The sequence below is a fragment of the Carassius auratus genome, chromosome 46 (genome assembly GCF_003368295.1).
Source record: "Carassius auratus strain Wakin chromosome 46, ASM336829v1, whole genome shotgun sequence".
Classification (NCBI taxonomy): domain Eukaryota; kingdom Metazoa; phylum Chordata; class Actinopteri; order Cypriniformes; family Cyprinidae; genus Carassius; species Carassius auratus.
The window spans coordinates 13,999,948-14,013,515 of NC_039288.1; the positions used below are offsets into that span (position 1 = coordinate 13,999,948).

The 13,568-nt window shown below is 35.4% G+C and overlaps 1 protein-coding gene across 13 annotated transcripts in view; it reads right to left on the reverse strand.

Moving 5' to 3' along the window:
- Nucleotides 1-13,568, reverse strand: part of LOC113064306 (neural cell adhesion molecule 1-like) — a 213,255-nt gene that overhangs the window by 48,752 nt on the left and 150,935 nt on the right. For all 13 annotated transcript variants that reach the window (XM_026235002.1, XM_026235003.1, XM_026235008.1 and 10 more), the window contains exons 2-8: nucleotides 11,152-11,226; nucleotides 8,746-8,955; nucleotides 7,746-7,889; nucleotides 6,635-6,772; nucleotides 5,225-5,342; nucleotides 4,195-4,355; nucleotides 2,286-2,428 (exon numbers count right to left, since the gene is read on the reverse strand). In XM_026235002.1, coding sequence (XP_026090787.1) covers nucleotides 2,286-2,428; nucleotides 4,195-4,355; nucleotides 5,225-5,342; nucleotides 6,635-6,772; nucleotides 7,746-7,889; nucleotides 8,746-8,955; nucleotides 11,152-11,226 — 989 coding nt within the window. The remainder of the gene's footprint in view (nucleotides 1-2,285; nucleotides 2,429-4,194; nucleotides 4,356-5,224; nucleotides 5,343-6,634; nucleotides 6,773-7,745; nucleotides 7,890-8,745; nucleotides 8,956-11,151; nucleotides 11,227-13,568) is intronic.

Sequence of the window (13,568 nt, forward strand, 5' to 3'; positions counted from 1 at the left end):
CATGCTCTTTGCCTATCCAAGTACCTTTGCAGATATAGAAAAAAACAAAGTGGAAATTATTTAAAAATGCTTTAGTTCCGGCTATAATAGCATGCTGTACATGAACAGAAATAACCACAGCTCGTTGTTACTATTAAATACCACGCACTTCATTTAATGGCAGCGGTGATGAGGCCCCGATGACTTAAGGTACGCCTCATTAAACACTGCCAGCTCTTTTCACTTAAGGCAATCCTCGGGCAACCATCGAAAGACATACACTTATATATATACTTATAGCACTGTCTGTCTGAATACTTGATTCTGATTGGCGGCAATCCTTGAATGTACAGGTACTGTAGTTCCAGTCAGCGAACACGCAGAAACATAAAGAAGCATCACCACTATCTTGTAGAAGATAGGTGAGTGACAAGTGCAGATCAACAAAATTAGTGCTAATGGACTGCTACAAACCTGCAGGAAATTCACTTTGGTTATTTTAACACAGCAGCTGGTTTCTCTAAGCAAAAAATTAGTAAGTCCAAGCTGGTCAAGAAAATAACAGCTACCAACTTAAAGTTTGACAGTTTCTGTAGTTTTCCATTCACAAGATGTTAACTAATTTATATAAGTTAACTAACTAAGTATATTTAGTAGCAAAATTAAAAAAATCATATAATCTAAAATTATTTACAAGATTATGCCTTTAAGTAAACATTCATTAATTGGAACAACCAACTTGCCAAAAGTAATCACTTTTGTAACCACAATGCTACAAGTCCAAACACTCGTGAGAAGTCAAAAGAAGCCAAGAAAATAAGCAAAACTGTGATCATTCTTTACAAAGCATATCCGTTTGCTATTCTGAGCTGAGAGCCAGTGATAAAAATGATCATAAACACAAAAAAACTTTCACCATACAGCTGGAAATATTTTTTTCCCTTTGACAGCTATGAATATTGGCTCGACTAGCCAGACATAATACAATGCAAACACAGGGAAGGATCCAATCTGGTGGGCTATTGCCACGCAAATATCATTTTCATAGTGAGCCAGATGTACACGTAAACAAAAGGTGCTTTTTCACAGCACACCTACACAACATCCACCAGCTGGAGTAGGGTTAACTGGTCACTTACCAAGTACTGAGGCATAAAAACAGCATGAGCAGTGGAATATTCTAATAATACATACAGTATATAAGGATTAATTCCCATGATGCCTTGGGGATTTGAAGCATACAATTAAAGTATCACAAAAAAGGGTCTCAGATACTTTTTAACATGCCTGGACTTCACATCTACCTATTTGAGATCTATGGCAGGACCAAAACCCTCTAAAAATGAACTCACTTTTTCCTAGCTACAAGGCTGGAATGGGCTGGACATATAGGATTTACCCAGTGGCTTTCAATCCTGGACCTGAGGACACACTCAGTTTAGTTTATCGATCTCTCCTAATGAGCGGATGATCTCGATCAAGTGTGTTAAATAAGAGAGACACACAAAATGTGCAGAGCAGTGGGTCCCCAGGACAAGGATTGAAAACCACTGAGAGAGGGGAAGGAGAAATCACGTTTGAAGTATTTTGAGGCTGTTAATTAGATAATGTTCTTGACTAAATAAGCGAGGTTAAGAATCCACCGGAGCAGAGAGACCAGTGAGACTGAGCACTGATTAAGCTTGCACCTTCTAAGATATAAACAAACTAACTTTTACTCACTATCATTGGCCTAATAACTCAGAAAAATTGCAAAAATTGAAAAATTGGTAGGTGAATAAATCAGAAAGTGTGCATTTATCAAACATAAAAAGAATCAATGGTCAATAACAATATACAACACACAGTCTGTGGAACTGACAACAAACTTTTTTCTGGGAGCACTAACTAGCCTTTTTAAATGATATATCTGGTATATCATAATATACAGATTTTTATGAAAATGTTTAAAACCGAAATTGTTTTGAACGGTAGTGAATATCAATACAGCTAATTACTGAAAATTCGATTCATGCACATAAGAAAGTTTCAAAGCATTGGCAACAATAACAACAAAAGCGGTCGGGTTCAAACAACACAAAGCAAGCTCATTTCATTTTTTAAGCAAGCTCTTTGTCATTTCCTTTCTGATTGTATAGTGACTGAAACACCCACTTAATACCATGCAGCTACATTTTATATAACCATGATAAAAATAATACTCAAATGTATGCAAATTTCTACCGGTATATCAATCCAATCAGTATTTTCCGGCCTTTAGTACCAATCGTTTGGCACAAAGACCACTGATCTCTCAAGCTCAGCACCTGCTCATTCTCTGTGAAGACCCGGCGACCAAAGCTCCAGATGATGTTGGGGGTGGGATCACCCGTGGCCTCACAAGTTAGAGTGATCTGCTCCTCCAATTCAGAGGCCGTCTGGTTTTCTAAGAATGTGATCTTGGGTTGCACTGTGGACACAAAAACATGAGATCTCAAAACATGGCCTATAAACACTCCTCAGGGTAAAGAAATAATGATTTTCCTTGATGCAATTACTGAGCATTTACAATGGGCATAATACCAAAACAGCGGTCTTAAGTTAATGAGATGAGAGTGCCTCACTGGCTGGATGCATTCAATATTTAATAACTTTTTGTTATATTCTATAATTCAAAAGAAGAACTTTGTTTAATGGATGAAATGGAGTAGAACTTTGATTCACTTTTATTTGCCTCGGCTCTAATCTAAACGCTCTGAAGCAGTGCTGGAGAAAACTTATGCATGATGAGAAATAAAAATATTGTGATTGCATTTTGAACTGCGACACAAACATTTAAAATATTCATGCAAACTTAATAACAATCATAAAGAAGAAAATGATAGAATCACACTGAAACAGGAGCTCTCAGGATCAACAGTGTGCTTAAAGTATAAACTAAGCAGCAATGCTTTTTGTGTTCATATTAAGTCTCTTACTTTTCCCATGCTCTCTTTTCAACAGTAAGAGTTACTCTTTAGGAGTATTCACCCTTGTTCTTATTAAGAGAACAAAACTCAGATCACTTTCAATTGACAAAAAAAGTGAACTGAGTAAAAACAATTCAGTTGTCCTTGTATTCACATTATGCTCGAAACTAAAATATTGTACTCTTTAGTTGTGATCAGGTCATAGTCCATTTACATATTACATGATATATAAACATTTTTTTGGCAAGAATTATTATTATTATTTTACTATACAACATATATAGGAAATATCTAATTTTTCATATTTTATATATTTCATTTTCACAAAATTTATTTGGACTCAGGGAAACTGAAAGAAAACTTTCCAGTGTGAAATTATGAATTCACTCCCTTTTCTCCAATGAAATGCTACAAACTTGTCATTTCATTAAAAAGCAAGTCATATGATATATGAAGTGTCCTAATATTGTGTTGGAATCCCCTACAGCAGATTTCAATGCATCTAAGATCAGAAAACATTGTAATTTTCTCAGAATATACATTTAATATTATAATAATTTTTTTAATGATTTCGAAACGATTCTTTTCAAAGCAATTCTGAGCTTAAAGTCTGTAATCTCCTCCCTTCCATAAACCTGCTCTGCTCTGATTGGTCAGCTGGCCATGACTGTTTTGATTAGTCTTTCCATATACAGTGCGTCGAAACAACAATTACCATAATTATTTTTTTTGCTCTGAAGGGTTACTTTTAAACAAAGATACTGTAATGTTATAAAAAATGGCATCGATATTACCTTATCTATTCAAATATGACGACTCGTTGAGGCGGTTCAAAGTCGACTATTTCATTTGAGAGACTATATCTTTATTTATCATGCACTGTTTTGATTTACATCTTTGCATACTGTTTACATTGAAATATATTTTTCGAAAACCCATATGACCTGCTCTTTAAATTTGATTAGAATAGTATCTTGTAGAGTGAGATACTGAAAAAACTACTGTTCACTATGGGTCTTTTGCATGCAGAGTGTAGCAGATGACATAACAGATGACACAACTTTGAAACACACAGTGCATGCAGTTTATATTCATTTAATAATATTGCAACATTTCACGGCTTAATAATCGCACAAGGCAATAACACGATTTTATTTTAAATTGACAAATTGTATGGTCCTAATGGAGACCATTTTCCTGGTAACTGATATGTAAACACTTGTTTTCAGTTCAGCTCCAGTGCTAATGACAGAATTCTTTAGCTTACCAAACACATTGAGTGAGACTTCCTCACTCTTCTCTCCGGCCTTGTTTCGAGCGATGCACTGGTAATCTCCTTCATCGAGCTTAGTGACGCCTTTGATGGTCAACTCCGACCCATCTTCATTCAGGCTGTACTTTCCGTCTGATTCCAGCACGATATTACCTCTGCGAGGCAGAGAGAGAGAGTGAGAGATAGAATGAAAGAAAGGATAGGTTTACTGTTTGGCCTTCAAGCTGTTACTTGCTCAGCAAAGTCATGAATACATGATGCCTCATCTTCACATATACCAGAAAACTCAGAGAGGAAGTGTGCCTGCCCAGGAAATGGATTCTTTATCCTGCAGTGCACAGCTTCTCATGATGCTGATAATGTAGGAAGAAGCTGGAGAAAAATAAAAGCGGATCTGCTTTGTCATCTTCGGTTTCTTGACACGTTCATGTCTTGAAGCCAATACAAAAGGTGTAAATAATGTCTGAAGGCCATAAACATCAATCTGATGGGCTTTTTTATGTGTGAGCTGTGTTTCCCAGTGACACTAAATCAGTCATGCAAAGTTTGGATCCGAATAGCTGCTCTTTTTGCTTGTAACAGCAGCAATTGAACGACATTTTGAAATGTCCCCCGAGTGACAGCACTGTCAGTGAAGGAGGGAAATAAATGAGGTTGTGGCAAGTGTTCTTATCCCTCCTTCTCCCGAGGCAATGCTCAGACCTGATGCAATCTTGTCCTCTCATTGGCGTGCCAGCCATGACTTGGTTAAAGAAGTCACTAGAGTACTGAGGTAAAGCCATGCTGAAAGCCACCAGCTGCTTTAGCTGCCACAGCTAGCGGCAGCTGAAAGGATGAAACGGTGTCTCTGTCATTCACAGCACTTTTAGTTTACAAGCTCTAATAACTCTGATCCCTCTCCCTCCCTGGATTCGGGGGAAAGCTTAGCATTGCCTACAGAGATTTGGCAGAACGTTTTCAGTGCTGTTTTGGCACAAACAGATAAAGGGCCGCTAAGAAAGAAAGGGTGATGAATAACACGTACCGTGCCCACGTGACTGATGGTTCTGGGTAGCCATCTGCGTAACAGGCCAACGTCATGGCCTGGTTGATGTCTGCAGTGGCATTAAGAACAGTGTAGCGCTTCCGGATAGTTGGCAGAACTGGGAGAAGAAGAGAAATGCAAAAAAAAAACACACATTCTGGTAAATCCTGACTCTCTAAAGAGACAGACAACCCAAAAATGACAATACGGCTGATTTTCTATGCTGTTATTTTAATCTGTCAAACTCATTTCCATTTAAATAGACAGTTCATAGTAGCCATGCGATCTACCAAAGAAATATTAAACATCATAAAAGTAGTTTTCTGAAGCCAGTCATATTGCAAAAGTTTGGTCTGTTTCTGACATAAAGTTGTCAGATGGCTTCAGAACTGCTGTATCATAAAAAAATAAATAAAAATAATAATAATAATAATAAAAAATACCACTTCTAACATTTCTATAACATTCCCCTAGACAGAATAATAGCATATGAGTTTGGAAAGACTTCTATAAATACAGAATTTTCGGTAACACTTTCTATGAAGCCCGTATTTATATTACAAAGCATTATAATGCATTATAATGAATGCATTATGAATTATATATAATTTTAAATGATATGTAAAAATTGATAGCCTGAATGCACTGTAAGTCGCTTTGGATAAAAGCGTCTGCTAAATGCATAAATTTAATTTAAAATTTTAATTAAATTTTATTTTATTTTATTTAATTTAATGTAAAGTACAGTCCATTATACTGTACATGAAGTAGATTTAATATCGTGTTCACTGTGTGTTATTAATAATCATACTCTTAAACGTATAACCACAAATACGAAAGTATTATGTTGTATTATAATTTTTGTTATAATTACTCATGAGTTGATATAACATTTAATAAAGCCTTAAGAATATAATGTATTATAAATACGGGCTTCATAGAAAGTGTTACCATTTATTCTTTTACATTCTGTAGCTAAAATACAGAGCTGACTCACTTTTTTGCATCTATGTATTGTTTTGGAGTATCTGAAAATTTTCTAGTAATACAATATCTGATTTAATTTTGCAAAATAAGATTATGTTAGAGGAAATAAAGTATAAGTATCACTAAATCTTTGATTTATGTTTTAAAAGTTTTATTTAAATAGGTCACCCAATGAATACAAGTCTAATAATGAATTATTATTTGTTGTGAATTATTAATATGTGTGACCCTGGATCACAAAACCAGTCCTAAGCTTTCCATTGTTAGAATAGGACCATATTTGGCTGAGATACTATTTAAAACTATTTAAAAAAAAGTCAGATGTTTAATTCTGTTTTCTGTTTAATGCTGTAGAGAAACCCTGGTGTAAATGGGTATAAACGTGGGGTAACAAAGCAGGTGGCTCTGAGAAAGAGATCTCACCATTGACAATGACTTTGATGACCCTGAGGTCGACTTCTCCACGGGCCATGATGCGGCCCTCACAGGTGTAGGCACCCTCATCTGTCTTTTTGATGCCGCGGATCTGGAGGTGGTTGTTGCTTAAGACCTTGAAACGGACTGTAGGTGTGAGACAGAAACAGAGAGAGGAAAAAAAAAACAAAAGGAAGCAAAAACGAGACTGTAATTATTCTTGAGGAAGATAAGGAGACCATGTTAACGAGCCTCTCATTACATGCTGGGCAGCAAAATGACTCATCTGCACATCTTCTCCCGGTATAAAATCATCTTTATGGGCTTTTCTGCAGTGCGATCTGTATTCAAGACCCACAGTAAAGGTGCATAGAATATTTTAACTCCATGGAGACACACTAAAACAGTACTGATATATTAAGAATGATGAAAAAGTCCAATTCAGTGAAATAAATCACATCTCTCTGGCTGTGTTGGTAAAGCAATACTTGTTTACTACTTAGTGCACGCTACACAGCATACACTGGATACTGCCTACTTTTTTTCTTTTTTTTTTAAATGCAGCAATAATAAGAGTAGTATGTAACAATGACAGAGTGTTTTGTATAGTGCTTCATCCGAACTGATCAGTCAAACAAAAAAAGGGTACAGAAGAGGTTAACAAGAGAAATGTGGAAAATGTGTTATTTACATAGAGCGGTTTGGTTTTTAAGCTCCGCTACAATTAGAGGTTTTGCAGTGAAAATTTCATCTAGCAGCGGCCTGTGAGTTCACGTCTCCCAGCAGAGAGCTGCGGTCACCGTTTTTTCCAGCAGTCTCTGAGGGAGGAGCCCTCCGAGGTTAAAATAGTTTAATCCAAATGAGGCTTGAACTGACAAACAAAACAATGCAGATGAAAACAGCATGAAACTTTGAGTTCTCACAATAAAAGTTCAGGTGCTTACTGTCGCTGTTTTCATTGTCATAGTGCTAGAGAGCTCACTAACTGGAAGAGGGGATGATTTTGACAGGAAAAGTATGGGAGACATTTAAAGATGAAGATGAGTAAAACAGAAATAAGAGTGTGACATAGAGGGAATGAAAGAAAATGACTGAAAGAGCTCTGCTCGTGGTACTGTACCATCAGTCTCGGGCTGGATTTTGTTTTTTTTATACATCCAGATGATAGTTGGGGGCGGCGAGCCGATGACGTCACAGATGATGTCAGCGTTATCGCCTTCGTTGAACTCTTGAGGCGATGGAGCGTTTTGGAAAGTGAGTTTCTCTGGAAAAGACATTTGAAATGCACTTCAGTTGTACCACTACTGCAAAAATCCTTTTCTTAATCTGCATCTTTGTCTTGTTTTCCAGTAAAAGCTTGAGAAGCAATGTTGCATTAGATATTGAGGAATATTTTGAGCAAGAAAATATGTTTACATACTTCATATATTTCTGAGAAAGACTTAAGTTTTTTTTCCCATTGGTAAACAGTTTATTTCTGGTTTGAAAAATTTATTTTAAGATGATAAATCATCTGAAATATATTCTTTAAGTAAGTATCCTTGAAAGAAGTGGCATGCTGATGAGCAGTTTTTTATTTTTATTTGTTTGACATCCATAATTAAATAAAAACAATTACATAATATTTAACAGAACAATTTATATTCATGAATAAATGTTACATGTTATGTTATGAAATATATTCATTTTAATCATTTCATTTTTAATAATTAATCATATATATTTAATTACAAAATAATATTATATATTATTATAGATATATTTACAATTTATTATAAGAGGTATATTAGATAAGTTACTTCCAATTAAACATAATTAAGTACAAAAACACAGCATTTATGGCAGGATTAGTTCACTTTAATGAAGCATTAAACATTTGGGGTGATGATTTCAAGAAATATAAAATATTTCAAATGTATTCCATTAGTGTTGTCTGCCATATGATTGGTTGATGTTTAAAACTGACATGGATTAACCTTATGCTTTCATTATTAGTGTAATGTTATGTTATTGCTTGTTGTGGTAGATGTCAGATGATTTATTGTGCTTGGGGTTTACAGTTGGATCCAATACAGTTTGATTCCTCATTCCTCATGATTTATAAATAAGTAATTACTTACGGAAAATTTTAACGATGACAGTGCCCTGAGATTCCTTGTCCCCACTTTTCGCCACACACTTGTACATGCCCGCATGGTCGACGTTGGCATTGTAGATTGTGAGCGTCGACGAGAAGTCGTCATTCTTGCTGATACTGATGTCTGGTCTGCCTGGCAGGAGCTTCTCCCCATTGGGTGCAAACCAGTCTATTTCCTTAGCATCTCCAACAACTGACAGACAGACAGACAGATATGTTGTTGTTTTTTTTCTAGGGAACTGGCCTGATTTCAATACTGATTATAATTTTTTTTAACAAAAATGTGATCACCAGGCAAATTTATTTGTTGTTAATTTGCTCTATAACAGGCAAATTGGATTCAAACAAAAATATTCATAGCCGTTTGAAAGCAAGCAATTGGAGGCAACCACTGCATTTTTATTATATGTATTCCCTGTGTTGGTGGACTTTTATGTTATGTCCAGTCTTGTGCCATGTATTGTAGTTCTTACTAGTTTTCCTTGTTGAACAGGTTAACCTGGTGTTTCTCTTTTTAAAACGCCCCTTTGTTATCTTGTAAAGTATTCCTGTGCTTAGTTCCACTTCCCTGCCTGCTCCTTTGCGTAACAATTTTCATTATGATCCGAGTAAAGATGCTACACATAGCATGAACAGTTGTTTTTGATATTAATTAGAATGTATAATTTCAAGATTTAAGGCAAAAACAGAATGGTCTGACTTTAGATATGTACATTTATGCAACATTAGACACATACACAAAACAAAACCCTCAGACGGGAGTAAAGAAAATGCAAATTCACTCTCTTACAGCAGGTGGCGCTTATGGAACAGCCACAATACAGTACAATCCTTGGTTGCAGCTGTAAAAAAACATCACTGCGCTTATGAACGCGGAGGTAATAGAAAAAGAAAATACCATCTAAACTTTTCTGTAACGAAATTTCATTCTGATCGAGCTCAATCCGATCGATAAAGGTGTTTGCATGAAGTCTTTTCAGTGCGATTGAACCGTAAATCCGATTCAAAACGGATTATTTGGGTGCATGTAAACATAGCCAGTGTATGGAGCTTCAGTGATTTTAATGTGAGTTGTGTAGAGGTGAAGAGGTTTCTCTGTCAATAAAACAAACAAGAACACAGAGATAAAACTGGATCAAGTGGACAATCGACTACAGACAACTTAAACAAAAGATTATATTTTGAAAGACAACTTTAAAAAATAATCTGAGACCTGTGAATAAGCGGCCATTCACACAAAATAGTTTTTTTTGTTTTGCTATGTGATCATGTGATGGCTGCCTTTGACCATTCTGTTTTTTTTTATTTTTTATTATTATTTATATAGTTTTTTGTCATTATCAGGTCTAAAATAATTGTTACGTGTCTAGAGACACCTTCATAAAAAAGAAAAAAAAAAAAATATTGTACTAATCCTGCAGGCGCCCCAGGATACATTCATGTAACCCCTCAACCCCAATTCAGTTTTTCTTCTTTTTATTTTCCTATGTTTCGAGCATTGTGAACTTGTGATCTTGCTCTGCCTACTATAATATTTTCTCATCTTTGTATCTGTCTTCAGCATCTCTGGCCTCTGTTAATGCCTGTTTACAGACTTCGCAATATTTCCACACAAATTACATTTTGGGAAATGATTGCAATACAGTTTGAGTGCAGTTCTTTAATAGAGATCAGCCAAAATAAAATTAAAAGCCAAATGTGTGTTTGAAGCAAAAACTGTCTGGTTCTGATTCATGGAGTAAATAACCACTAATAAAAAGACTTGGGTCCATGAGACTGGAGACGTTTCTGCGGTGATGTAAAATATGAATTTATTCAAAATATTTTACGATTTTTTAAGAAGCTGCGGACAAATTTTAATTGTATTTCTGCAAAAAAAATATACATAATATATTGACAATGTTAAATGTATTGTTAAGTGCTACTTAATGACATATTCAAGCTGGTTTACATGCAGTAAAATATTTTTTACAAATCTTAAAAAGTATAAATAAATAATATATCTGTAAATAAGTTGATTTTTTTCACCCCTTTTGTTGAGTCCTCTGAATATTTCAGGTGTTCCTCATTTATAATAATAATAATAATAATTATTATAATTGTAATATTTATATAAAATTAGGTTGTTTTTGCTATTCTTCTACCATCATTCTTTAACATTACATGTCACTTATGTGAATCAAATGTACAAACTGATTTACTGAAAAAGTCAGGCAGGTCTATGAATTTACTTGCCATAAATAAGCACATCAAAGATTTAGTCCACTAGAATAAAAGGGCTTGAACTGAACAAAGCGGTGAGAGCAGGTTTGAAATCAAAAGCACTTTGAAAAGGTTAAATGTGAAATGACCCCCGCTTTGTTTCATTACAAGAGGGTCATCTTCCTACCTTCACACAAAAAGAATTTGGATTCTCCCACGCTGATCTCTCCCTGGACTGGAGTGATTTCCACTTGCAAGGCAGCTGGAGAAGAGAGAGACAGAGAGAAATCCATATTACAGAAATAACCTACATGGATACAAAAAAAAAAAAAAAAAAAAAGGAATTGAAAACTATGTGTTTGCAAAATCAACTAGTAATGCAAGATATTTTTTTGGAGCACTTTTCTTATATCAGGTACGAATCCTTGGAATGAACAGATGTAATTTTATAAATGCATTACATTTTTCAAATGTTTGCAAAAAGCGAAAGAGTAACATAAAATATCTAGAAATATGTAGCGGGTGCAACATTTTTGAGCAGATTGTTGAAAACAACATTTTTTAAAATGTATTTACTTTTTTTTTTTAAGAACTCATTTATGCTTATGCAGGGTTCATTTATTTGATACAGTGAAAACAGCAATACTGTGAAATATAATTAGTGAGACATTCTTTTTTTAGGATTCTTTGATGAATATAAAGTGCAGACGAACAGCATTTGCTTGAAAAAGAAATGTTTTGGAACATTATAAATGTCTTGACACTTCTGTTTAATTGAATGCGTCCTTACTGAATAAAAGTTTTAATTTCTTTAATAATGGCCCCAAAATATATTCACCATCAACGTTTTTCGGACTTTTCCAGGCCTGGAGATCACAATTTTTAAATCCCCTGATATTTGGTCCATGTCTGTGGGAACCCTCTTCTACTGTCACTGGTTATAATCCTTCATGACCCGTACAATCCTACCCATACACACTTGTAGATGTTTCTCCTACACATCCTAACCGAAGCATTTCAGCAGAAAGCTTTTCTTTGTTATCTAATTACTAAGGTAGTTTACATAAAATCACAGTTTCTGTCTTGAAGCTAAAAGCAGAAGCATATGCTGTACATCCCCAGTGACTGGGCCTGCCAACCAATTAAAACTCACTCCTGGGACGGATGTTGTCAGTGGGTGCGCGAGGAGCACAAGGCAGTACACTTTTGGACCTCGAGATAACAACACGTCAATAGAGCTGGCTCATTTCTAGTTCTGTTAATGAATATTTACTGTGGTACAGAAACGGCTGCTTGAGGTGTTGGGGTGTACAAGAGCAATGTGCAGCAAACCGTAGCCATGGTAACTCCATGTACTGTCACAAGCGCTTATTGAAAAACCTCAGTGTTAGGCAGGCTGATTCTTGGACTAAATATGACAATTAGGGATCAGCTCTACTAGAAATACGGTGAATTATAGGCCTCTCGCAAACTTATTTTCCCACCCACAATTACCTGGGGGTTCTGAACTACACTGATATTTCATAATTCTACCATAAGCTTCGATTTTCCAGTTTGATGGAAGGCGCCTGATGGAGCTCTTCATGAACATTTTCTTTCGTGTGCAGTTGGGGAGCGTAATGCTGTAAATGATAGCATATTAGTTTTCCGATATGAGGCTAATACATTTCATCTTCCTGCATCAACTGCGGGGAATGAGACCCAGGCATCAAGCGGCTGTTAGCTCCACGAGCGACGGATAGCATCACATCACAAGGAAAAGCAATGAAGGCAAACTGGTGTATGTCGGTGAAGTAGTACCTGCGAAAAACAACATCTGATTCTTTTCTTGTCAAAGGAATCACTGCAGGCAGTGTCATTGAGCTTGTCAATCAAAAACACCATTACGTGTCAAGAAATTACAGGAATGTTTTGTTTCCTAAGGTTTGTGACAAGAGAGGAAATGACCTAGAATCAAACCACATGAAACAGATCTACACACAATAGCATTTTGCAGCTCAGAGCTTGTTTATAAACACTGCAATCATGGATAATTAGAGAAACACTTCATTCAGTGAGTCAGATTGACCCAAAGTGCTCAACATTCGATCTTTGTACCCTGTGGAAGTCCAAGAAGGCTTTTGAATTTACACTGTATGATGCAGTACAACACTAATCCTATAAATAAGAGAGAAGGAACTTCTAAACTTCCTAAAGTCCACTTTAGACATTTAACTACCTACTGTATAAACAGGGGTGCACATAAATAGTGTGCAGATGTGCATGCATGACCAAAAGAAAAACATTTGCTGTGTGAACAAGGTCATTTGCGTATGTACCAACATGATTGACAGCTGTCAATCACCATTTTAAATCAACTAACCGCAACACTGTTTTTAATTCACTTTACTTACACTCTTAATTTGCCACCAACCCACCAAAGTTTGAAAATAAAAATGCATAATTAAAGAAAGTAAATATTAGCTTTTTATTTTTAAGTGTAGTATAAAATGAAGTATTTTAGTATTTTTTTAAATACGTTGTATTTTAAAATATAATAGTATTATCACATTTTTTTGTTTATTATTTTATTATGTGTATACTATGTGCAGTTTGAGCACCAAA